This window comes from Takifugu rubripes, chromosome 2, assembly GCF_901000725.2.
Source record: "Takifugu rubripes chromosome 2, fTakRub1.2, whole genome shotgun sequence".
Classification (NCBI taxonomy): domain Eukaryota; kingdom Metazoa; phylum Chordata; class Actinopteri; order Tetraodontiformes; family Tetraodontidae; genus Takifugu; species Takifugu rubripes.
In genome coordinates, this window is record NC_042286.1 from 9,054,275 (window position 1) to 9,080,044 (window position 25,770).

Sequence of the window (25,770 nt, forward strand, 5' to 3'; positions counted from 1 at the left end):
ATATTTTAGATAGGATGATAAAGAACATTTTAGTGTGTCTCTCGCACCTAAAAACACTGTTCATATTGTGTCAATATGAAGTTAATGATATAACCCTCCTATTAAACTTTGACTTACATTTTTTAAGGATTACAAATTTTCTAGGTATGTGTCTTTGCACACTACCCACCGTTACTCAGTTATTTCTCTCTGATAATAAAATGGGGGATGAATTCCCCTGTGCGTTGCCATGTTTGTCATTAACACTGGACTTCCGCTTTCCACGCCCGTACTGTCCCTTTAAAAAGAACACGTGGGACGCACAAACATCCGGTTTTGTTGGGCTGGAATAAGACTTGCGATACCTCTTTAAGCGCCGTGTTGTTTCCAGTATGTCGGCAGTGGAAGGTGTGTCGTGAATCGTCCGATTTGCTCTGCTTTTGTCGACAGATGGAAGCTGCCACCCTGGTGTCTTGCAAAGATGACATTTCGTCGTTGTTTCCTGAGAAAACGTCGCGTCCTAAAGACAAAGTAGGATGTCATGACGCACTGCACGTCGTCATAAATGCGCGTACTTTTGCAAACCGTTTTAACCGAACCCGTTGCTCTTTATCAGGAATTAAGGTGTCAGTTTCCTCATGTCCGACGAGTCCAAGGGGACGGAAACTGTCTGTACAGAGCCCTCTTCTTCGCACACTTGGAATCGATGGTACACAATGCCAGGGCTTTGCAGAGGTCAGCGATGCCGAACACTGCGAGGCGTCTATTCAGAATTTCTAATAAATACTCTCCGTTTTGTGTGGTTCACTTCCAGATTCAAGGAAAAGATCGCGCAAACCTCCAAGGAGTTTTTCTCGGCAGGATTTAAGGAGAGCTCCTTTATGCATCACCTGAACACAGTAAATGTCCCCTTTACAGCCAGTTAATATCCACAAAAAATAGATCAATTCTAGACCTGGAACTCTTTAAAGACAACTTACTATTCTATATAGGAAACATGTAGGGGAGAACCCACACTTAGCTGAAAATATGAGCAATATGGAGCCTGATCTCAGAACTGATGTCTATTGTGTTGAAGGTGGTTGATGTTGTGGAGCGATGCCAGGGTGAGCAGGAGGACCGGCTTCTCCATCTCTTCAATGAGCGGACCGTCTCCGATGGCCTGGTGAAGTATCTCAGGCTGCTCACCTCAGCACATCTGCAAAACCACGCTGACTTTTTCAGCAATTTTGTGGAGGCGCCCGACCTGCGGGTCTACTGTCACCAGGTCATTCCAGCGTGCCACCACGTGTGAAATACTTTTAGCCATACAGTTTATAAAAGAGTAACTTATCTTTGTGTTTAGGAAGTGGAGAACATGGCGATGGAGGGTGACCATGTGGAAATTCTAGCTCTGTCACAAGCTCTGGATATTTCCATCCACATTGTCTCTATGGATGGGGAACAGGAGCATTTGGCTCACCACGTCATTCCAGAGGGCGCTGAACCGTCCCTGCACCTCCTCCATCGATCATCACACTATAGCATTCTCTATCCACCACCTCAAAACTGACCAGAAATCCAACAGGACACAGAAACTTGGACCTGAACAAATATTGGAGCTTTATATTTTCATAAAATCCTGCAGTGTGTGGAATTTATCTACAAGATACAAACCAGGAATTGTTAAAATTACACATTATTGCTGCAGTAAAGACTTCTGTTTTTAACATGTCACTTTTGCTTTTTTCCCTTTTTCTGCTGCTGTGACGAGACAAGCTTGTTGAGCTTTTTCTTTTCCTGCATTGAAACCATGCTGAGGGCATTTTTCCTCCCTGTCAGGGTTGTGTGAGGCAGGAGGAGCTTCCCCATTTGCGTGGGGTACTTGGTCTTCATCGTGCTCTTGAACACAGGCTGGGAGATCAAATGTTTCAGGTGCTTTTTCATCCCCTTCACCATCATCTTCTGCTCTCTGTCCTGTTCCTCATCATTTCCTTTGCCTGGGGACATGCAGTTGGTGTAAGATTCTTTTTTTATTTTTTTTCCTCAATCAAATGTACTACACTATGTTTTTATTACCTATTAAAAGATCATCATCCAGGTCAATTTCCATGTCTTCTGCTGCTTGTTTCAGCCAAGAGTTATGGTGCTTCTTCCTGCTGTTATGAAACTCCACCTTCTCTATCTGTCTAGCCAAGTTTACGCGCTCCTGTGGAGGAACAAACTCAGCAATAAATTACTGCATAAGAGGTACAACGAGGCGTGACCTTATTCTGACTGGTACCTTTATAGCTTCCATGCATTTGGTTTCTATGGGAAACATTGGAAGCTCCTCATCCTTGCCGAGAGTTCTGTAAATCTTTTTGAAGTTCATCATGTCGTCTGGGCCGATGAGCAGCAAACTGAGACCCTCTTTGGTGGCTCTTGCAGTTCTCCCACTCCGATGGACATAAGTCTCAGATGTCCTTGGGACCTGGTTGGTATTCAAGTTTGTGTAAATAGTGCTTGTGCCAAGTTCAACTACACAAACTTAAAGTGTAAAATCATTAAGGCCAAAAAATAATGGGATGGATGCCTACCTGGTAGTGAATAACATGCTGCACATTGGGGATGTCCAGTCCTCTTGCTGCCACATCAGTAGTTAACAGAACACATCTGTGAAAACAGTGTAGCAAAGATATGCAAAATCTGTAGTTTGAGAACTAAAAATAGGATGTGAAATTAGCCTACAGCGCTGAGCTTTGTGCAGTGTGAGGAAACTTGGTGGATGTGTTGCAGGACCATGTGTAGGTGCAAAACTGTATAATGCAGAGCAGCAGAATATTCTCAACCATCCCGCTAGTTCAGACACTTTGGGTAGGACAGTTCCAGAGCACGTGCCTTTGTTTCACCATGACAACACACCTGCATCCTGAAGTAAAAACCTTCCAAGCAAAGCTACCCGTCCTTGGGAAACTCACCTATCCCTTTCGGCGAACCGTTCCAGATTTTTCAGCCGTTGCTTCTGGTGCATGTTGGCATGAAGCGGCAGAGTGTCACAGTCCAGGATCACCAGCAGAGAGTTCAGCCTCTTGATGCAGTCTATGCTGTTGGCGAACACCATGGTGCGCCCAGGATACCGCAGTAAGAAGTAATACAGATAGAAGTCCTTCTCCTCTTTCTGACACTGGATGCACGTTTCTGTCAGGGTCTCCACAGTCGCCTCTTTGCGTGTCAGGTCAACGATCTTGGGTTTAGCCTTAATTCCCACTTTATCTATGAGGATTTCCAGCCGGCTCCTTTGGTCCAGACTCCTCTTCTGTAAGAGGCGAGTGGGCAGGCTATGTTTTGTGGTCAGTGTGGCAGAGAACACAAACATTTGCCTCAAAGGGTTGAAGTGTGCAGTTTTCAGCATCTCCAATAAATTCTCCAGCTCTGCAAAGTGACCTCTCTCTACCATGCGATCTGCTTCATCAATGACCAGGCATCTGTAAAATAACCACACAATTCAATCACAAAATGTTTCTAAAAAAAAAACACATCAAAGAGAACTTGCAAGTGGGTTTGTTCCCAACTTGTCAGGAATTATGTGGTGTAAAAATAGAAGCACAATGAAAAGATGCTGCACAGTTATTGATAAATTGCAAAAGGCCTGTGATAAATAGGGCAAAAGAAGAGAATAAATCTGATCAGAAACAAACAAAGCTGCTCTAATCCAAAAAAATAGGAATCATGAAGCACATATAACAGGAGTGTGAATTCCAACTAACCGGACTTGTCTCAAGTTTTGCAAATGCGGATGTTTTTCTTTAATTAGGTCCCAAAGACGACCCGGAGTGGCAATAATAATCTCTGGTCGAAGTTTCAGCATCCTTCTTTGCTTCTCCTGTGACAGTCCACCCACCACGATAGCTGTTTTGATGTCTGCACAGCAGTATCATTTTAAGTATATTGACATTTGGAATTGTGATTTACTATACTAAAGCCTACTTTTGAACTGTAAAGACTCACCTGTGAATTTTGAGACGGCATCAATGTGATGCTTAACCTGGACCGCCAGCTCTCTGGTGGGTGTCAGCACCAGTCCGAGCAGAGGCTGAGAGAAGCTACCAGCAGCATTCTCTTCCTCTTTAGTCATATCTTCAGATTCAGTCTCTGCATCTTTTATAACTTCTTCTTCTACTGAATAATTCTCCGATGCTGTAGGCTCTGGTAAATACAAACTCTTCATTGGTATGGTGGCTTCAATGTTGTCCTCAACAAGCTCTGCTGAATTCTTCTTCCACTCCAGGATGGTGTGGATCATGGGAATGCCAAACGCCAGGGTCTTTCCACTTCCTGTGTTGAACATGTACCCATTAAATTTATTTAATAAAATGTACAAACAGAAAGATAAAGAAGGGCAAAAATCTATTTAGTTTACCTGTTTCTGCTGCACCAAGGATGTCCTTATGGTCCCTGATAGCTGAAGGTAATGTCAGTGCTTGAATAGGGGTTGGTGAACCAAATCCAAGACTACTCAGTGCCTTCAGCACAGGGGCAGGAACAAATAGATCTTTCCAGGCACTCACGTCAGTTTTTCTGTCATTACATCCATCAAGCACCACCTCTGTCCAGTTCTTCTGCTGCCTTTTGACAGGCTTTGGCATTTTATCTTTTATAACATCCTGATGTTCTGAGTGAGACTCACAGTTGGAACCTTCCACTGTCACAGTACCCTTTTCAGACTTCTTTCTCTTCTTGCTTCTTTTGGAGGGCTTTGGGGAGGCATCAGGCTCTGAGATTGTGGAATTCACACATTTTACAATATCTTCATGAGTCGCTTGATTCTTCCCTTCCGCTTCACTTTTGTCAACACCGTCCTGTGTTTTGTCTTTTGCAGAAGTGTCATCTTGAAGGTCCGATTCTTCACTATTCAGCTTTTTAGTTTTTGATTTATTTTTCTTCTTGGCTTTTTTCTTTGCAGGTTCCACTGTTTCATCTGCTTCTTTGCTCTCCGCATCTACCTTAACTACAGCTTCCTCTTCCCCAGTGGATTTTCTTTTCTTGGCTTTTTTATTCTTTTTCGGTTGTTTTTCCACGTCATTGGCCATTTTCTCAGAATCTAGCATGCTGTAATTTGTAAGCTCTTCAAAACACACAAGACCCTCCATGCCTTCTTCTGCGAACAGGCTGGGATCTAATTCAACAGCTTTCCATTTGCCTTCCACGTTTATACTCCGCTTGGTTTTCTTCAGTCCGTGAAACATGCGCTTGTTTCTCGGGTTTACCTTCTTCGTCTTCATTTTTTCTATTTCCAAGTTCACCAAACGTCAATATGCGTGAGGTTAGCTAGTAGCTCAGCTCTAGTTCAACACGAAGAAACTAAGTTAACGTTTCTCAGTTGCTCGTAAAACTAAGTAATACGAAAACCAATTAAACAAGTTATTACCTTTACTGTTTTCGGTGTATGAAACGTTAATATTTTGCACTAGATAGCACAGGCTAACAACCACGCATGACACGAGGGCGCCGCCATGACAGTGTTGATCACGTGCTTTGAACAAACTTTATTTGTCAACCAGCGTTAACATTTGTCTGCTAACTGTCGTGTCCTTAGTCATTAATAAAATAATATGTCGTTCTTTCTTCCTGTACTTTATTTAAATGGTTTATCAGTTGATACGTATAAGGTTTACAATATACATCTGTTGTTTTCCAAGGTCTTCGTTTACTTCTTACAAAACTATCGTATAGGTTGCAAAAATTGAACGTTTTGCACGCAACAAGGAAACATTTTGATTAATAAAAAAAAAGATTTTTATATTTAATATTCAATATTTTATCAACAAAAAACACATGGACTTACATAAGAAATCAGTCAACATTAAAAGACAATTTTTGTATTAATATACAAAAAAAAAAAAAAACCCAAACCTTTTAATAGTGAAAACATTCCTGCGGTTTCACGACGGTCAGCTAGTTTTTAGTGGGGTCTATCACCCTTCCCATGAACAACATGCAATTTGTTTTTTCATGGTAAATGAAGAAGAAGAATGGTCTGTTGACAGTAAAGGTCCTTGGTAAGGAGAATGGAGTAATCCCAATGATTGTGGCAGCTGCTGCAGTGGTCCCGGTCTCATCTACCTCAATCACAGCTTTATGTAGCACCTTTAGAGATATGTAAAAGGTCAGGCATCCTAGCTGACTGTATGTAACAGTTTGGCAAAAATAGTCACTAACCTCTGAAACTTTGATGCCTTGGTCCTTACTGAGCTTTGATAAATTGGCCGAATCATCAAATACACTTGCCATGCCCATATCTGGTAGAATCTCATGCAGGGAGTAAGAATGCTCCATTTTAAATTTTGGCAAGTGTACTTCCAGTTTGCTGCAAATGCGTTGAGCACACACACACACACACACACACACACACACACACACACACACACACACACACACACACATACACATTTTATCAATTGCACTGGAGATTTGACCTTGTGTGTTTGCATATTTAACTCACAGTGACTAATGATGACTTACTCATATCCAAGATAAGCTGCATGTGATAAAACACGACCAAACAAAAAGAAACATGACTGTTTTCTCCTGAAACTTACACTTTTCGTAGCATTTTGGTCCATCTGAAGATCCTGTCTGCGGTGATCTCGTCATCAGTTTCGGTGTAGTCCACATTTTTATTTGGAAGCACAATAAGCATGGAGACACCTTCCTTATATGGGAGCTTCAGCACTTTGACGCCAAGGAAAGTATCTACCATCATGTAGAACTTATCCTCTAAGAACATCATTGGCACTTGCACAACACTGTAGTTGTCAATGTAGAATGGTGCATTTACGGTGATATTTGGATTAAAAGGCAACTCCCAAGATCCTGTTGAAGAAACATGGCACATTTTTTTCCTCCCAACAAACCCCGGAATTTGCCTAAAGTTTGTATAATTCAGAGATTCAACTCACCCTGGAAGAAAATAGTGTTGGTAAGCATCAGTCCGGTCATGGGATCTAAGCTGGAAACCATATTTGATATTTTGTCGTGACTCTTTCTTTTGATATACTCATTAATAAATTTAACAGATCCCCTTGTGTTGGTAAAGTTGACACTCTTGATGTCTGCATCAAAAAATGTCTTAAGCTGGTCTTGAAAGGTCTTCTCCACCCTAAACTTGGGGTGCATGAAGAGAGCCATCCCTTGGTCCAGTCGCAGTGATCCATTCTGAGTAATGTTGTTGTTGAGGAGTTTAAAAAGCCCTGGGATGAGGTCTAGCTGGCCAGCTTGCTCCAGCTGATGCAGGTTGAGCCCCTCCAGGATCTCCTTGTACGTGACGCCATCGGACGCCATCAGGAGAGCTGCAAAGCTTGTAGAGATGCTGAGCGGGGAGAAAAATATGTTCTTGTCATGGAAACTAGATATTGTTCTGTAAAGATTCATGGCAAAGTCCATATTTTTGAAAGAAAGGTCTGAGATGGTGGCACTGGGGAGTTGCACTCTTTGGGCATAAGCGCAGATGAACGCAGAGATGAAAAAGAAGATAAATCCCATCTTCATTTTGTGAAACATCGCATTTGGAGTCCAGATTGTGTAAGCACAACCTGAGACACACAGTTATCAGAGGACGTTAAATACACATCAAAGAAGCACAAACTTGGGCAGAACAGAAACCTACCAGTATTTTTCAGTACCAAATAGCGCAAATATTTTCTCTTGAAAATAACAGTCATACGTACCATTCAGCTCAGCCAGAATTGTGTCGAAAAGCTCCTTCTTTTATTTGGGGATACAAAGTGCAAGTGTGCTCTGATAGTTACACATTAACTATGATCTGTTTTTCAAACATTTAGAGCCTTTTTCAAGAGGCGATGTCAGAAAAATTATCATTATTAACCCCCCTAAAAAAAAAAAAAAGACTCGCAGACGCCAGGAAACAACAACTCTTTAATTCCAGAACTAACATGTTCAATGCATGAGTGTGCTAAAGTTAAACAAAATATAGCAGAATACGTCAGATGTTCTCTGTAAGAACATGGGGGGAGTGACAATAATGCAAAGGTACAACCTCTTTCACGTGTATTAAATAAAAATAAAGCAACGAAAAGGTCCAAAATTTAGAGGATACACACACAAAGACTTGGAATGACGGTATTGAGATACATTGACCAGCCAGAGCATTAAAACCCTTGACATGCACTTTAAATGTATATCTTTACAGCTATTAACTGTAAATAAATGTGACTATACATGCCAAAATGGGAGTTTTGAGATAAAAACGGAACAAATTAGACATTTCAACAGTTTGTGTTTTCTTTGGATTTTAAATTGTACTCTAAACAGTCTCCTTTCATTCATTGCTGAGTTTATTATATCAAAAAGGGTCACCAATCAGCCATCTTTGCCAACCACACTGCAAGTGAATACGCTGTTCTTTAGTACGACTGACATGGTTGTGAGTGTCAAGTCAAACTGCTGTAAAGTCAAATCAGTGCAGATCTGCTGCATCTTTCATTGGCTGTTACAGTTGATGGTGGAACTACAGCGTCTGTTAAGTTCTGTGAAAATACTGACAGACATAATGGAGATTTCAGATTAGTTTCAGTTTTGGGTGATCATACAGTGCTGGAGAGACAATCGATGTGATCTAATCTAGAATACTTTGTTGTTCATTATATGAACAAGACCTGAAAACTTCAGAAAATTCCTCTGAAAATCTTTTAGAAGAATGTCGCTCACGGACCATCTAAAAAAGGGTAAATAACCTTCATTCAGGGATTTCTGAGCTGCGTCATCTTAGATGAAACAGAATGCCTACTTACACATCTAAAGGTACAACCAAACTCACAACATCAAAAACATGTTGTCATCCTAATACCTCAAGATCTGTGTGATGATCAGCCTGTTAGTCAAGCTGTTTATAAGATTTTTCACTTCACTGCAACATGAAATGCTGCCATTTCATGTTATTCCAGTGGAAAGGACACTGGAATAACACATAAGGAATGCTCTTTCATCATTTCTCAAACATTTATCTGTGGACAGACTTTATATGCAATCACCCCCTCAGGTAAACACATGCTTTGTGTGGTGGAAAGTCCTTTCTATTACTTCATGAACAAACAAGAATTAAAAAACAAACAAACAAAAAAACCAAAAAACCCCAAAAAACAGTACACACCAGAAATTGAAGGCGCCATGGTAAAAAAAGGCAATTGCAATCTTGGTTTAACTGCATCAAGAATTCTGTGGTCACGCTTTTCCCAGCATCAAGTGAGTTGGATTAGTCTACCTTTATCTCTTTGCCACTGTTCTTCTCTCTGTTGCCGACTGCAAACTAACCAGGGAGCAAACATGTCAGCCTTCTGACTGTCCTTATGTTTGCCTGTGCAAAAGGTTAGAAGAAGGAGCAAAGCTAACCCCGTGCAGGGTTTGCTAAACCAGGTAGCTGGTCAACGACACAGGCGCACTTTCCACACCTTCACTGACTGGGCTTGTGTTGCTGGTCCTCCCCAGCGTGGGCTGATCCTACAGGAAGGAAGAAGGCCGAGGTTAACATACTGATTACATTCAGAATGATTCCTTTACACAAAGACATTACAGAATTCTGAAAAGATAGCAACGCAGCAGAAGGCTTTTCTGCATCCTCGGTTGTAGTCGTCTTACCCGAGCCGCCTGTTGATTTTGTGTCCGGTTGAGGAATGTTTGGCTGAGCTTGTTGCTGCTGCCTAAAACGTAAACAGAACGACTTTATATCCCATGGATTCATTCTTACAATAATTAGGGGCTCATGCAACAACACGAGCATTTCTGTCAGCAACAAATATCATATAGGGGGCACAATGTTTGACCCTAGGATCTGGGTTGGTTATGGAAATGGCTTAGAGCCAATGTAGAATCTCTCTGACAGGATGTGCAACTCAACCCACCGATCAAAATAAGCCTGCCTGCGCTTTCGCAGCTCCTCGGCTGTGAGCGTTTCGTTCTGGCCTCCTCTCTGTCCTCCTACAGGACTCTCCACAGCTTGACTAGATGATTTAACGTTTCCCTTTTCAGATTCCGAGGACACGTTGCACATCACTGCTCCTATAACATTATCATACATGTAAATAAAATACATATTAATGAACTTTTACTTGAGAACGCATGCAAAAATAGACGTATAATAACAAAAATACACTTAATGCCTGTGATACAATTAAAAGTCTGTTTAAGTCCAATTAAAAAAGTGAAAATTTAAATTCTAAAGTCACGTTATAACCCATTCCTCACCCTGCATGCTGAGCTGTATCGCTCTGCGAAGATCTGCTTCTTCATCTTCCACATCTATGTCCTGTCTGCTGAGTGCCAGAGCTCTCTTCAGCTCTTCATCTTCTTCCCCAACCTCATCCTCCAGAACAAAGCCCATATCTCTCTGGGCCAGAGCTGCTGACCTGCTGCTCACAGCACAAAGATTCATCAGCTACCTATAGTAAGTCATGGCCTGAAATAAACCAAAAGCTCTTTCTGGGTCATTCAGGATGGGTCATGGATGACCTGAACTATTTTCTTTGCAAACATTGTCCATACCCAGCACTTGTCTGGGCCTCCTCCTCTCCGATAAGTTTTGGCCGCCGCTGCTGCTGCACTCTCATGATCTTAAGGATCTGCTCTGCTTCACATTCAGGGAGGTTTCCTCTGATGACAAATATGGAGTAACCTGTACAAAACAATCCCTTAGTATATTTCTCTGATCGCCAAAATATTGACTGAATCCAGGAGCATTTGAACATACCTTCTTGTTGTAATTGTGCAAGAAAAAGTGCTAAATAGGTGTCTGATATCAACTCTGGTCCAGTCAGGAGGGAGTTCAGGTTAAACCACTGCAATAAAACTATATTTACTGTGCAATTCTTCTCCAACTGTTAACAGATGGTATGAGCCTCATACCTGTTGTCCAAGTTTACGTATAGTAAACCAGTGTTCCTTGTAGTTGCAAATAAAAGCTTTTTCATTTCTAAAATATAAAAATATGAATAAAGGTGACCTTATAAAATTGTTAAATTCTTGTCTGAATAAAGATGAAAATGATTAAACAAACTTTACATTGGATTAATCATCAGGCTCTGATACTCCCGGCTGTTGAAGAGGATTATCTCCAAACCCCACACTTTCAAAGCATTGCTGATTACCTGCAAGAGGGGACAGACCATTACATATTGGTATCTGACCTGTCCTAAATCACTCAGTAAGAATAAAGCATAGTTGCACTCACTTGTATTGAAAAGAACCCACTATCGTCCATGTTCCCAGAAGGTTGCTGGAATGAGATCGGGAAATGTTAGACGGGGCAGTGTTCCATTCAATCATTACATTACAGCCAAATAGCCGCACCTGTAAGAAAGTCCTATATTCTTCACTGGCCATGCCGCCTTCAGCCATCCTCATTCTCTCCTCTTCATCCAGCTGATGGGCAATGGATGACAGATCCACAGGTGTGAAATATTCCCCCTGCAGGAGGTTGTTGAGACAATGCTGGGCACAAAGGGAGCCCTCTTGCTGCAAAACAGCGGAAACGTTGCCATTAGAACCGGGGAGACGACAGGTCAGAAACTGCATCGCTGACAAGGGAACGTGCGGAAAAAACTTCTGGTTCTTTCCTGCCCTGGTTCAATGGTGACAGCTAGTAAACAGATCCAGCAGAACTAAACCCAAGTACACTAATACACGTTTTACCGATCAGATAACTTGGACATTAGCTTACAAACTAGGCAGCGATGTGACGCGTTTTCATCTGCGCAGACGTTGACTGTTTTGAGACTCCGACTTGAAAATTCTCATTTCCTAACCAATTGCTGGCAAATGGGATTAGCATGTTAGCTGTCTTCACAACAATAGTGGGAAACCAGCACAGCAACAATGTTCTCGACCGCCCGGCATCAAACGCCAACCGACTGACGTCGGTAGGTGTGTGCCTTTGGAAACCAAGCGGAGGACTAATTGGGAATATGAGATTTTAGCTTACTTTCTCGTGAAATATGGAATCCATGTTCAGCTTGTTGTCAAACACTCAACTATGACCTCGCTGGCCCCGTTGTCTTCAGAAACGACCGTGGAAACGATCGCTCAGCGCCCCCTAGTGGCCCGGCTCCGCCTGGCGGCTTCATTTACTCCCAAAACATGGATGCGTTTGATTTAACGGCCGTGAGGACCTGCACACCCCGCACAAAGCGATAATTCAATGGAAAAAGCATTTTATTTTCTATTACAAGCATTTTCGGCTTTGTTCACACGGAGGAAATAAATGTGATGATGGTCGAATCGGTGTAGCGTATTTGGGTTTGTCTACTCAGTCGTGTGTTTGTAGGGTTTTAGCACCGAGGCCTGGTTGCGTAGCAGAGCCGTCTATGTGGGACTCCTCTCCCGGAGACACCTCCTCCTTTACGGCAAGTGAAACATGGCGGAGGGCGAGAAATCAGTAGACGGATTGGAGCTCAGCAAGGTATGTTTCTGGAATCGTGGATGGTACTGACAGTTCCAGTCGACGTTGGGGGTCAGAATATTTGGCAATGAGGCGTTAATTCCTTTACGCCTACGCGATTTTACTGCGCATTTAAATGGTTTCAGTTCACGAGGATAGCATTTGTTGTTAGCTGCTGAGCTAATTGCCCCCAAAATGGTCTAATTGTCTCTGTGGAATCCGTATTAAAATACTGTTTTTAACGTCTCCGTGTTGCCATAACAGCGAGGGAAATGCCACCGTTCTCTGCAGCATAATTCCTTTGTTTTAGCAGTGTTGTCCGGAATTGTCGCAAATTCCTGGATTCCAGTTGGGACGAGTGCATTTCTAACCTTGACATTTTTATTTTAATCTCATGTGAATTCGACTTTTACCACCAGAACTTAAACGCTTTAACGCATTACGTCAAAGTTTTACAAAAAGGTGGTTCCTCAGCAAAAAGAGTAGATTATTCTGTGCTGCAAGTATATTCTTCACTAGGATAATTAAGTATTCCATAAAATTACAAATAAAATACACAACAAAATGATGCACAATCAATTGATTTCAATTTCTTAACTTGCATCTAACCAGGTGAGTGGTTAAAAAGTCTAATTATAGCCATAGATTTAGCCATAGATTCTGTTAATAAAGGCATTTTAAACTATGTTTCTTAATTATTGTTATATATTTCTTCATAAAAATGATGCACATGCTCCCTCTCAATGAGTACGTACAATCCCTGTTTGTTCATTCTGCATAAAGTGCCACGTTTATTTATGCTGTATAACTGTGAGGTGGAATTATCAGTATTTCAATATAATTTTTAAATCTTTGGGTATCTGTGCATTTGTACCCCAAATAATTGTCACAATTGTGGCATCTGTGCAAACATTTTTAAAATTCTGTCACTGATATTTTTCTATCCATCCATCTACCTCGATAGATTTTCAGAGTAGTTAGAACGTTTTCAGGCTCTTCACCAGAATGGCCGTGAGGACAGAATTTTTGAAATGTTTGCAAGTTTATTCGAGAATAATACTTTTAGCTAGTGCTGAGTTGAAATGCCTTTGGCTGCAATCGTAGCCTTCAGTATTCTTGGGCATGACGCCACAAGCTGTGCATTCATGGATGAGGGCATATTCTGTTGTTCCTGCCTGCAGAGGCCTTTCTGGTTCTGTTAGATGAGATGAGATAGGATGGGAATTGGTGAGGAGTCAGGGCTCTGTCTGGGTCACTCAAGACTTGTGTTTAACCTTTGCAATGTTTGTAGGTCATGAATATTACCGTATTTAAAAAGAACCAGAGCAGCTGTTGTATGGTGGTGTCTCCAGGTGGTTTGATATGAGGAGCTCATAAGTTGGGCTGACCTGTCAACTCCTCTTCAATGAATGTGGATTCTCTTTTTAATAAAGAAAAGTTTTGATACGAAGGGACAGCTGAAGTTTTTTCCTTTTTAAAAAAACCCCCCAGAAATTTATGACCCCCAGTAGAATGTGGGGGAGGATGCTATGTAAAGCTCCATGTACAGTATAATGAAATAAATCAGGCAATTAGAAGGAATTTCTTTCACCTACCTGCTATAAGTTGACACAATGAGACTCCAACAGAAATGTTGCAAAATAAAGTAAAAATAGAGGAAGTGAAACTATTTCCCTGAGCGCATATTTTATATGGGCTTTGTACTCCACGAGGAAGAAGTGCCTATTTTGACTTTATTGCATGTTCTGAAGAAAAATGTACACACTCCCAGAGTGACTACTGTGTACTCACATCCCCCCAGGTTAGGTCTGATGGCCAGCCTGGGGAAGAGTCTTGCTTATGCCAAACTTTTATTTTAATGGTTTTGACCTCATGCTTGGCTTCTACTCTGATTGGTATTTTCAGCTATGAGACATTAGACAGACAGGCGTGTGTCTTATTGAACCAAATTAACTTACTACAGGTGGTGCATCAAAGCTTAGAAACATCTCAAAGATGATCGAGGGAAATGGAAGACCGTTGCTATTGTTCACGTATCACAGCAATTATTCCGAAACAAGTTGTTTTTGCGGTGCAGGAATGGCTGGAAGCTGCAGACATCAGAGTGGAGCTGCTCCGATACCTGAAGGAGCAGGTGCCGCAGAATTTCTGTCTGAAGACGGAGCCCAGTCCTGAGGAGGAAGATGAGTTCATGCAGGTGGATCTCCTTCACCCTCTGGAGTGTTTCCTGTTTGGCGAAGATCCTCGGGAAGGCCTGGAGAAACTGAAGCAGGGCTGCTCTTCCCCCCAGCTCTGTGGACGCGTCTTCAAAGAGGGGGAGACTGTCTACTCTTGCAGGTCAGTGTACCGTAGGTTTCCAGCCAGAGAACCGTATTGATTGGACATTTATGTGTTGAAATAACAGATCTGCTTCCACTGTCCTTGCAGAGATTGTGCAATAGACCCCACTTGTGTCATGTGCATGGACTGTTTCCAAGGCAGCGTTCATAAAGGCCATCGTTACAAGGTTGAAGTCAAAGAAATGTTTCTACGTTAATGTGGAAAAAAAATGGAACTAATGGAAATGTGTGCAATTTTTGTTTGTACTTTTTAAGAAGCATCCGTTTCCGACAATGCAATGTAACAGTAAACATGCCTGCAAAATATACTGTGGTAAAATCTATGTTGGTTTATTGTAAGCAAAACATGAAATGGAAAGTTTTATTGAAATGCACGATTGTATTCCCAGATGCACCCATCGTCAGGTGGAGGCTTCTGTGATTGTGGGGATGTGGAAGCCTGGAAGATTGGACCATATTGCTCAAAACACGACCCAGGGGCTGCTACTTCTATAGCAACAGTGAGTCATTTAATGGAGAGTACAGAGGGAGGTGGGAGGGCCGTCTATGTCCCACTCTGTGTCAGTGAACCCCAGAGTGCTTATTTTCCCATCTCCGCTCCGGATGTCCATCATTTGCCTTTGGCTCTGGAACTTAAGAAGAACAGAACTCTGTTGACCTGCACCAACTGAGGAAATTTATTAGTAGATTAAAGCTCTTGGGAAAAGGATTTACCATGTGAAAGCTGGTGGACAAAGCTTGCAAAGCTTTTTTGAACTGTGTGAGGATGCATTTGTAGTTTCCCATTCAGAACCCATGTGAGTGCTGGTTGTTTGGGTTAGCTAATTTTCAGGCCTTTCTTTGCTGATGGTAACAATGTCTGCACTTCCTCTGATAAAATCACCCCAGGCTTTATTCGGACACACAGCCTGTCAACATGGTGACAATAAACAGCAGGTGCTTCTGTAACAGAGAGCTCGCTGGTATCAGCCGCACCAGACCTGAACCTGTGATCAACAAGCAGCCACACCTTTTACCCGGGAGCAGCATTTCCACTGCCCGCATTCAGTTTCGCTTTCCTCAGTGGAGATTTTACTGCCTTTTCTCACACAGCTGTGGCATGTAGAGGCTAGTTTAAGTACACAGACAGTGTTTGGTTTGTGTGACAAAATGTCAAAGATTGTATTAAATACTTTGCTGCAGTTGGGAATGTTTGTCCATCTTGAACTTTCTATAAACTTTCCTGCCTGTATAGCTGTTATGAACACAAACTATTCACTTCCTTTTTATATTTCGGGGTTAGTGCTGGTGACACAGGAAACAAAAAATTATTTGTTAAAACAAACCAGCTGAGAATAGTGGCTTTCTGGTGTTTAAGAATCGTTTTCCATGTAATTAAGCAGTTTTATATTGGATTAAATATATTAATGCCACGTAATCAGATGCTTTGTTTATTTTGTCATATCTGACATTATTAAAGTGTTCAACTGTGTCCCATGTGTTTCCAGGACGAGGGATCTTTGGAGCCAGAGTTGTACGAGCGTGCTGAAAAGCTGTTCCGGGAACTGCTGCCCTATGTCACGGATTTGCTATTGTGGGAGGAGAACTCGGAGTTGCCGGTGGAACTCCAGCCACAGTATGATTCATGAAAACTTCACACAGACACGGCAATTTTAAACCACTCAGACTGCATTAATCATGTCTCTCTCAATCCACATAGGACAAAAGACAATGTGTACTACTGTGTCCTGTACAATGATGAGCACCACTCATTTGACCACGTCATCTACACACTGCAGCGCTCCATCAACTGTGAAGAAGTTGTAGCTCAAATACACACATCGGTTATTGACAAGGAGGTATATTTTGTTTTTCCATGCACTTCCCTTGGTATTCTATTCTTGTAGACCATACTGTATATAACATATGTCACATAGGGGCAAATATAGAAACTCTTAACCGTTGCACAGGGTCGACGCGCAGTAAAGATGGGAGCTCTTCGTTCCTGTCAACATACAAAGGACCTGATCAAGGTAAATGGCACTAAGAGCATATTTAGGAAATGAAAATGTACATTAAAAGGGGTCCAACCTATTTGCCACTGCTGTGTAACAGTCCAACTCGGAGCACATTTCCCTGCAACCGCTCCGTGTAGAAATCCTTCACTCGGCAGTGATGGCTCATCAAACGTTTGCCCTGCGCCTCGGCTCCTGGTTCCAAAAGATCATTGGCTACTCAGGTGCCGCCCTCAAATCACAGAATAGTTAATAGATATGAATCCATACATTCCGGAGCCTATCTGTTCATAAGTGTGAACTTCCATTGGTTTTTGCTCAGCTGGATTCAGGCAGGCCTTCTGTCAGGTGGCGCTAGATAATAACACGGGCAGTGACCAGCCGTGCCTCATCAGCAGACTCATGCTCCACGATGCCAGAATGTTCAAAGGCAAGGGACCTGATGTTCACCCAAGCTCGATTCCATCTCAGTCACATGTGATATTAACATAATTATTTTCTCAAGGGGCTCGGAAGATAGTGCATGAACTGATTTTCTGCAGCATGCTGATGGAGACCGAGTTCAAAAGAATTTTTGCACTTGAGTTCACAAAGGTAAGAAAAGTGAAGTATTGTAAAGAGACGAATCCACGTGCTGAAATCAACACGTCCCGTCTTCATGTTTTCAGCACTTTACGCAGCTACAAAAAGACTTCATAAATGATGACCATGAGAGGAGTGTATCCATCACAGCGCTGTCGGTCCAGATTTTCACTGTGCCCACACTGGTAAGTGTTGCTGGGCGGTCCGGCTAGCATTGCATGTCATTTTCCAGGACGTTAATGGTTATCTTTCTTCTCTCTCTCACACGGTATCTGTTCTTAAGGCTAGACAGTTGATAGAGGAGGCCAACGTCATCAAAGTAATTGTTGACACAGTCATGGAATTGCTCCGAGAACATCTGGATGCCAGTAACCACTTCTTCTTCCCCGGCTACAGCCCGGACAAGTTTTCTCGTATCCGGCTAATCTTCCATGACCTCAGGTCATTAAATACAGCGCAAATGAACCAACCTTATTTATTGTCTTTATCTAAATTAAAATATGATTATGTCTCTCTCAGGTACATCCTGATCAGTAAACCCTCAGTGTGGACTGAAGAACTGCGGACACAGTTTGTAGAAGGCTTCAAAGTATTTCTGAAGCTTCTCAAATGCATGCAGGTAAATAATGTTTCTGATCATTTCCTTTGTTAAGGTGTGTGATATTAAGACTTTACATCATGGTCCTTTTTCTTTATAAGGGCATGGAGGAAGTCAAACGGCAGTTTGGTCAACACATTGCATTAGAACCGGAATGGGAAGCAGGCTTTTATCTTCAGATCCAGCTCCGCCACATCCTTGCCATGTTTCAAGACTGGTGTTCCTCTGATGTGAGTCTGGTTCCTCCTCTGTTGTTAAGCTGTCCCAAACCTTGAACTCTTTTACCTTCGAAGCACGAGATGGAAAAATAAATAAAAAATACTGTGGCTGAATATTTTTCTTGCTCCCCATAGGATGAGATCTTAACACTCGCGTTTAAAGAATGCCATAAAGTCTTGATGCAGTGCACTAATCAGCCCTTCCAACAAGAATCTGTTGACTACTACATGTGTAAACACATCCTCAATGTCCGGCCGTACAAAGTATCTCAGCAGCCTGTCAGCATACACCTGCCCATCACCAGGCTGCTAGCTGGTAGGAACACCAACATTCAAACTCTTGAAATAATTCAGTTTGGTTTTTTTAGCTGTCTGCTTAAGTGCTTTGTACATCCACAGGCTTGTATCTTCTTTTGTGCAGAATGGGGGCCATTAACCAGGTGGAAGTAAGCCTGCCCGTACGTGTCTGTTGGGTTTTTCTCAGTGAATGATCATTAAGTGTAGTTTTTGTTGCAGATGAGTTTGGACTACACTCAGCTAGCAGAGCCTGCGTTACGCTGCGTGGTTTTGGCTGCACAGGTATCTGCGGAAATGTGGCGAAGAAATGGGCTTTCACTGGTCAGCCAGGTACATTCAATCATTTTCATACTTGGTTGTATTCTTTTCATTCTGTATTATGAATTTTCCTCATGAGTTAATGCATCCATGCACGCTCATGTGGGCAGGTCTACTACTACCAGGATGTAAAATGCAGGGACGAGATGTATGACAAGGACATTCTCATGCTTCAGGTTTGTTGCAGTCCAACACGATTGTTGTCCCCGTGACTTATTCCTAAACACGTATTCTGAACTATGTTATAAATGATTTACAGATTGCTGCCTCCAGGATGGAGCCCAACCACTTTCTCATGTGGATCCTGTTGAGATTTGAACTGTTTGATCACTTCAACGGAAATTTTTCAAGCAAAGACCAAGTAATCACTTTTGGTTTCATGTTAAAAACAATGTGTTGCTAATTGCTGCTGTAATTACTGATTGAATGGAACCTATTTTGCAGGATGAACTCTTTCAGTGGAATCGTTTGATTGAAGAGATGCTGTATCTCCTCATCGTGATTATCGGTATAATCTGCCAGTAAAAATAGAAAAGATGTTTGGTTGGAAATGGGAACGCACATTCGTGGCTGAACGGTGTTGTTTTTCAGGTGAACGCTATGTGCCTGGTGTCAGTTATGTGACCAAAGAAGATGTGACAATGAGGGAGGTTATTCACCTGCTGTGCATTGAGCCAATGGCTCATAGTAGCCTGGTCAAGGGTCTACCAGAGAATGTAAGCTACCAATTTAATTACACCTTTCATTCATAAAGAGTTGCAACATCTAAAGAATGATTATCTTTGCAGGAATATCATGAAACGGGCCTAGAGTCTGTAATTACCAAAGTTGCCACCTTCAAGTATGTAAAGCCCCAAAGGTTTAAGTTTTTGTTTTTGATGTAGTCATTTGTGAGTGAGTATCTTCTGCATCTTTTCCTAGAAAACCGGGAGTTTCTGGTCATGGATTATATGAAGTGAAAAAGGAGTGTCTAGTAGAATTTAATCCTTTCTTCTATCACTATTCAAGAATTCAACACAGCAAGGTGTGATAGTGGCTCACCGTGGTTCTAAAAGTTAAATACGCCAACTTTTGAAATATTTATTTCATGACTTTCTCATTTCTTTTACTTGTTTTGCAGGCTGAAGAGTCCCAGAAAAAAAGGAGAGCTCAGGAGTGTAATGATAAAGGTGATCCAAACTTTGCCCTAAATAGGCAATTGTGAGAATCTTTGATGTGAGAATCTTTAACATGTGCTGTTCCTCCCCTCTGCATTTATCAGCGCTGTGTCCTCCAGTCCCCCCGGCCTTCTGTCCAGCTTTCTCCAGTGTAGTTCATTTGCTCCATTGTGACATTTTCATCCACATCCTGAGACGTGTCCTGCAAAAAGCTACGGAAGATCGGACAGAAGCCATGGTCCAGCGAGTACGTGCTCCATGCGTTGACTTTATTGGGTTTGCCTGTCTTTGCAGCAACACAATTGATGTGTCTTTATCATGCAGGCCCTGCACCTAATAGGTCAGGCTCTTCTTGAAGAGAAAACACAGCTGGAAGACAGGACTGTGGAGGACGTAACCTTTGATTTTACCCTGAAGGCACGAAGTAAGTGAAAGCGATGTCATTTGTTCATGTAAAAAAAACATTGCAGTGCTCAGGGCTTTGGTTGGATTTTGTGATGTACAATAAATACTTTTCAGAAATTGGTTCAGAACATGGCAAGTCGGTGTTCCATATGCTGTCAAGGCTTAAGGAAGTTCCTTCTCTTGAAGCTCAGAAAGACATGGTCAAATGGCTCCTGCAGGTAAACTAATCACGTCGTTAGGTTCATTTCTGACCCCTTACATTTTCAAATTATGGTTTTATTTTTTGCTAGATGTTTGAAATCGTTAAGTGCCTTAGAGACAAGTCTAGTCCAACGGCCTCAGTGAGCATGGAGCCAGCCAAGCCCGAGGAGGTAAATATGCTAATACAGTTGAGACTAAAATGATATACATGAGTCACTATCCCCAGGCTGTAGCATCCCAACCAAAGTCTTAGACGTGAAAATAGAGCAACATGACTAACGGTGTGCTCTGACGGACTACAGCGTGCGCAGGACAAAGAAAAAGCTGAGCGCAAGAGGAAGGCAGAGGCAGCCAAACTCCACCGACAGAAAATCATGGCCCAGATGTCAGCAATGCAGAAAAACTTTATTGAGTCCAACAAGATGCTTTATGAAAACATGCCAGAGAGTGGACAGCAGGGTGAGTCCACTCCAGCTTCTGAGAGGTGAGGTGGGCCTGTTTAAAAATGGCGTTTGTTGTCTTGACATCAAGTCCAAAACTTGAGTTTGACTAACTGTAGTTTGCTTTGACTCCTCCAGCTGTGCGATGGCGCAAATGGACCTGTGTGTAGCCATCGGTCCGCACAGGGGCTCCACTCCTGCTGAAAGGGAGGTGCTCACCTGCATTCTTTGCCAAGAAGAACAGGAAGTAGGGGCCAAGGCCCAGGCTATGGTACTGACTGCATGTGTCCAGAGATCTACAGTGCTGACGCAATGCAGAGGAAAAATTCCCGTCAGTAGTGCAGATGGTCAGTGTTGAGTCACTTCTAGGACAAATAATCTGTTATTTCATGGTGAAAAGGCAGCGTTTTTATTGTGTCTTAAAGGGGTGGGCCCATATCCACTGTTTATGTCACCATACCTGGCCCTTGGGACGCACACTGGCAGCTGTGGACACGTCATGCATGCCACGTGTTGGCAGAAGTGAGTCATTGCACAACAAAATCTGACCTTTCTTGGAGACTCCGCTGACATTTTATTTATCTGTGCCTCCCAGATATTTTGAAGCTGTTCAGAATACGTCAAGAAACCGACTCCATGCAGAGATGATCATTGATCTCGAGAATGGGGAGTACTTGTGTCCCCTGTGCAAATCTCTGTGCAATACAGTCATTCCCCTCATCCCACTGGAACCACTGACATTTAACTAGTGAGTCCAAATGACCCTCTTCAGACCAGTCTGCAGTGATAACTAAAGTGATAACTAAAAACAAATTTCCCTTCCCATTTCCCCTGTGCAGTGAAAATGCAGAGATAATTGGGCAACATTTGACCCTGCATCGCTGGATCCAAATAATCTCCGCTAGGATTAAAGGACTGAAATCAGTCAGTCAGGATAATGGTAAGATTAGAGTCATCGTATCTCTTCACACCAGTAATAATCATAGACACAAACTTTCTTTATTATCTTAGTAATATGCTTCTAAATTCTGCAAATTGCCCAGATTAAAATCCAAATAGTTGATGTGAACAGATGTGCTAATTGATGATTTCCCGTATGCTGTAAAGATTGCACAACAGAGGACCGTAGTGCTGATGTTGATGCCTTGCTGGGGGGAGAAAGCCAACCAGATTATAGATCTATCCTGAGCTACGGGGTACAGGAACCGTGAGTGAAGCAGTTACTTCAGATTTGGCATCTCCCAAACACACTTCACATTGTCTAGCAGTCTGAATTTTCTGTCGCTGGTTGATTTAGGATGAAGTTCTCGGACAGCATAATGGAGATGCTTGGTGTGTGCGCCACCACAGTTCACAGGGTGGGACTGCAGACGGCGCCCAACGAGCTGTGCCCACGGGTACCACTAATGGCTTGGATCACGTGTGCTTTTACCATTCAAGCTATAGGTACTGTTAGAATTGGCTTTGTGCCACTAATTCTTTTTTATCATTTTCATTTTCCAAATCTATTTTCTTGCCATGGCAGAAAACATACTGCAAGAAGAGGAAAAACCCCTCTTTGGGTCCTTGCAGAACAGACAGGTGGGAAGCTGCAAGTCAAAATCTGTTACCAAATGCATTTCTGTCTCTGTCTCTGCATTTCTGAAGCAACATTTCTCCATTCCAGCTCGCAGGTCTGAAAGCCATTGTCCAGTTCTCAGCTGTTCAGAGACTGAAGTGCTCTCAGGCTGTTATTCAGAGCCACTTCAGTGAAATGTTGGCAGGTGTGTGGATGGTGGAGGCCATATCTAAGGGCACTGTGTTTAATTTGGACTTTGGTTCGACACGGACACTCATTCCTTTCAAATATCAGTAGTCTGGACATAACACCTGCCCCCATCTTCCACCTCTTTCCACAGTCCTGCTGCCAGTCATCCGCAGAGAGCACACTCCTTCTGTTTTGGATGTGGATTTCTTCCACCTCCTGGTACGTCCGGTGCAGGGGTTCCTTTTAAAATGTATAATTCTACATTATTGCCCTCTACCTTGCACAAGTCTTTAATCTCTAATCAAACAGGTTTCTTGCTTTGGGGCTGAATGTTCCCGTGTATTTCTTCAGGTGGGGTTGGTGTTGTCTATTCCCTCTCTGTACCAGGAGGAGACTGTGGACCTGCAGCCATCTGCCGTCAGCTCCGCCTACAATCACATGCACATCCTGCATCTGGTCACCATGGCCCACATGCTGCAGATCCTCCTGTCCTCTACAGGTAGAGACGATGAAAGCTGCTATCTTACACCCTGATCTGAAAGCACAACAGATATCAAGTGTGCTGATTGTGGAGCAGTAAGCGTGGGGATGTATGGATTTGGACACTGGTGACATTTCTGTTTAGATTTCCCATCTGTTGCCGGAGGCGAGGAGACGGTGGAGGCGAGAGCAGCAGCAGAGCTGTGCAGCACTGTGTCACAACACACTGGGAGGTACAGCTTCTTCCGTTGGACAACATACAGCATGTTAATCAAGCGTGGTATTTGTTTGATTTAGCTTCAGACGGTCTCCTTTGAACAAAGTGGACTGTTTTGCTTTTCAGACTGATCCCAGATGTGTCCAGCAGTTCTGTGGCAGAGAGAGTGAAGAAAGGAATTGAACCTTTCCTTCGCTGTGCTGCTCTCTTCTTCAATTGCCTGACAGGAGTCCATCCTCCAGAGGAACTCTTTAGTGCTGCTGGTTAGTCACGTAGAAGGTTTATGTCTCGATGTAGTGCTGAATAAAGCAATTAATAAAAGCTTCTGGCTCCTTGTAGTTACGCCACAAGGACAGAGGGAGGCGCTGTGCAACTATTTGGCTTTGCCCTCTAATCTGTTCCAGCTCTTCCAAGAGCACAGGGATGTTATTTCTCCCCTGTTACAGAGGTAGCTGGTGATTATTGAAGATCTCTCCCTGTGTTTTGATCAGTGAGAGATTTTTATGATGCTTATTTGTTTTCTTCTTAAGGTGGTGTAACATTTTAACTTTAAATAAGGCTCCAAAGGACAAATTCCAGACGGTCAGGTACAGCCTTTCTGTTACTCTTTTAACCTTTTTTTTTTTCTAAATTCAGAGACGTGATGTGATTTCTTTTGAAATATTTTTCTCTAGATATCCCCGGAGAAGAAACCGATTGATTGATCTCCCAGAGGATTACAGTGCTCTCCTTAATCAAGCCAGCCATTTCCAGTAAGCAGTTAAAGTTACATTTTAATGGAATTCCCACTGCAGCTGATTAACATCTTTACCTCCTGTGTGGTCTTCAGGTGTCCCAAGTCCACAGATGATGAGAAGAAGCATCCCACTCTGTGTCTGTTCTGTGGGGCCATGCTGTGTTCCCAGAGCTTCTGCTGTCTGAGCCAGGTGGATGGGGAGGATGTGGGGGCTTGCAACGCCCATGCTGCCAGTTGTGGAGCTGGAGTGGGAATGTTCCTCAGGTCAGTCAATTCTAGGCTTTATTTTTCAGTGTTTTAGCTTCTTTTTTTTAAACATGTGCAAAAAGCGCACTGTAATAAGGATGGTTTTGTCTTGGACAGGGTGAGAGAGTGTGAAATCGTGCTAATGGCTAATACCACTCGAGGATGCACATACCCAGCGCCATACCTGGACGACTATGGAGAGACTGATCCTCATCTGGGGTAATCTATAGCTTTCTTCCTTGGTTAATGATACTTTTTATCTGTGCTGACATGCATTCATTTAATAACCCCCCCCCATCCCCCACTGCTAATCAACTGATGATTATCTGCAGCAGCTAATTTTGAGTTTCAAAATTGGGGAGAGGTTATATCATGTTTATTTTTCATAACAAAATCAATTTGAATGCGGAAGATTTATATTTTTTGTATGCGTTCCATTAATTGTTCCTTCTTTCTTGGAACTGCCTATGATTTGCATTCTTCTCCTTCCTGTCTCGTTCGGTTGCAGGAGAGGCAACCCACTGCATCTTTGCCCTGAGCGCTACAGGAAGCTGAACCAGCTATGGCAGCACCATTGCATCCTGGAAGAGATCGCCCGCCGCCTCGAAGTGGTCAACGTTATGTTTGCTTTCGAGTGGCAGATGTTGTGATGAGCGCTCCAGCCACGGCGGGCAGCGGCCGGAGAAAACGAACTGAACTGAGCGCTCCATGACAAGAACATAAACCGTGTACAGTCCACAGACCGATCATCCAACCGTTGAGACGCAAGAGGAGAGGCAGATAAAGAGGATGACACAAACCCATTTGGCCTTGTTTGATTATCTGCTGTGAGTTTTTTGACCAGTCTGCAACCACAATAAAGACTTACAACATACGTACAGTAACATGTTTTCAGTTTCTGTATTTCTTTTCTCTTATAAGCAATGCTGTGATGTCTTTGCTCTTTTCTATACTGAGTTGTATTTGACTGGTTTGCTGGTTTCATTACTCCAAGAATATGCATTCTTTTCAATGGTGACTGAAAAAGTCAGTATTCAGGGAGAAGATTCAGTTTATTTCAGATTTTTTTTTTTTTTTTTAGATGAAAACACCCATGTAATATATATATATATATGTGGTAACAGCCACCAATGTTTGTAATTAATAAGCCTACTCTAGGTACCATTGCTGAGCAGATCAGAATGCTGTTTCATGAAAGACAGCCCAGTTAAAGCACATTTTGTGATCCTGTTGATGAAAGATATGTAATGTTTTTTGGGGGGGACCCATCTAATGTACACCTTTAAGTGTCACTCAAGAAAAAGAAATATGTGAATATAAAACTGGTTTTATTCCATCACTTTTAGGCAGGAAATAAAGTGAACGGTTCGTTTGCCCTGAATGCATCCGAGTGTGATGTCACAGTTT

At 42.5% G+C, this 25,770-nt stretch overlaps 5 protein-coding genes across 7 annotated transcripts; 2 read left to right on the plus strand and 3 right to left on the minus strand.

Annotated features, from left to right (window-relative positions):
• The first annotated feature begins 286 nt into the window (after positions 1–286).
• Positions 287–1,570, plus strand: LOC101068966 (ubiquitin thioesterase OTUB2). Its single transcript, XM_003962465.3, has 5 exons — positions 287–510; positions 596–714; positions 794–878; positions 1,058–1,246; positions 1,325–1,570. Exons 1-5 carry the CDS (start codon positions 430–432, stop codon positions 1,529–1,531), a joined length of 681 nt encoding a protein of 226 aa, XP_003962514.1. The 5' UTR covers positions 287–429; the 3' UTR covers positions 1,532–1,570.
• On the minus strand, positions 1,563–5,480 carry ddx24 (DEAD (Asp-Glu-Ala-Asp) box helicase 24). Of its 2 annotated transcripts, XM_011617317.2 has the most exons (9): positions 5,369–5,477; positions 4,361–5,282; positions 3,949–4,275; positions 3,708–3,861; positions 2,919–3,425; positions 2,538–2,613; positions 2,243–2,431; positions 2,038–2,167; positions 1,563–1,958 (listed from the first exon to the last, which is right to left on the minus strand). In XM_011617317.2, exons 2-9 carry the CDS (start codon positions 5,220–5,222, stop codon positions 1,693–1,695), a joined length of 2,511 nt encoding a protein of 836 aa, XP_011615619.2. In that variant the 5' UTR covers positions 5,223–5,282; positions 5,369–5,477; the 3' UTR covers positions 1,563–1,692. The 2 variants fall into 2 exon arrangements, with proteins under 2 accessions (XP_011615619.2, XP_011615613.2); XM_011617311.2 differs by having other exon boundaries at positions 4,361–5,480.
• A 78-nt stretch (positions 5,481–5,558) lies between these two features.
• Positions 5,559–7,807, minus strand: LOC101073953 (protein Z-dependent protease inhibitor). Of its 2 annotated transcripts, none has more exons than XM_011617288.2 (5): positions 7,668–7,807; positions 6,900–7,532; positions 6,540–6,813; positions 6,160–6,307; positions 5,559–6,087 (listed from the first exon to the last, which is right to left on the minus strand). In XM_011617288.2, the coding sequence occupies exons 2-5, from the start codon at positions 7,498–7,500 to the stop codon at positions 5,896–5,898; spliced, it is 1,215 nt and encodes a 404-aa protein (XP_011615590.2). In that variant the 5' UTR covers positions 7,501–7,532; positions 7,668–7,807; the 3' UTR covers positions 5,559–5,895. The 2 variants fall into 2 exon arrangements, with proteins under 2 accessions (XP_011615590.2, XP_003962703.3); XM_003962654.3 differs by having other exon boundaries at positions 7,607–7,694.
• Positions 7,808–7,861: 54 nt separating this feature from the next.
• On the minus strand, positions 7,862–12,071 carry atxn3 (ataxin 3). Its single transcript, XM_011617294.2, has 11 exons — positions 11,933–12,071; positions 11,302–11,466; positions 11,183–11,227; positions 11,014–11,099; positions 10,858–10,924; positions 10,703–10,790; positions 10,498–10,627; positions 10,201–10,364; positions 9,858–10,014; positions 9,595–9,656; positions 7,862–9,456 (listed from the first exon to the last, which is right to left on the minus strand). Exons 1-11 carry the CDS (start codon positions 11,954–11,956, stop codon positions 9,410–9,412), a joined length of 1,035 nt encoding a protein of 344 aa, XP_011615596.1. The 5' UTR covers positions 11,957–12,071; the 3' UTR covers positions 7,862–9,409.
• A 37-nt stretch (positions 12,072–12,108) lies between these two features.
• On the plus strand, positions 12,109–25,748 carry ubr1 (ubiquitin protein ligase E3 component n-recognin 1). Its single transcript, XM_011617306.2, has 47 exons — positions 12,109–12,409; positions 14,466–14,725; positions 14,816–14,894; positions 15,117–15,227; positions 16,215–16,342; positions 16,427–16,565; positions 16,677–16,739; positions 16,822–16,945; positions 17,044–17,151; positions 17,227–17,315; positions 17,390–17,488; positions 17,587–17,744; positions 17,823–17,922; positions 18,003–18,131; positions 18,255–18,435; positions 18,519–18,565; positions 18,636–18,746; positions 18,845–18,910; positions 18,994–19,095; positions 19,179–19,242; positions 19,326–19,450; positions 19,523–19,575; positions 19,656–19,758; positions 19,855–19,903; positions 19,996–20,138; positions 20,216–20,315; positions 20,411–20,514; positions 20,587–20,667; positions 20,800–20,981; positions 21,076–21,284; positions 21,363–21,459; positions 21,533–21,685; positions 21,777–21,877; positions 22,045–22,144; positions 22,235–22,383; positions 22,463–22,518; positions 22,604–22,700; positions 22,836–22,903; positions 23,036–23,183; positions 23,310–23,397; positions 23,508–23,644; positions 23,721–23,829; positions 23,912–23,968; positions 24,056–24,133; positions 24,211–24,381; positions 24,481–24,582; positions 24,872–25,748. Exons 1-47 carry the CDS (start codon positions 12,365–12,367, stop codon positions 25,011–25,013), a joined length of 5,205 nt encoding a protein of 1,734 aa, XP_011615608.2. The 5' UTR covers positions 12,109–12,364; the 3' UTR covers positions 25,014–25,748.
• The last annotated feature ends 22 nt before the right edge of the window (positions 25,749–25,770 follow it).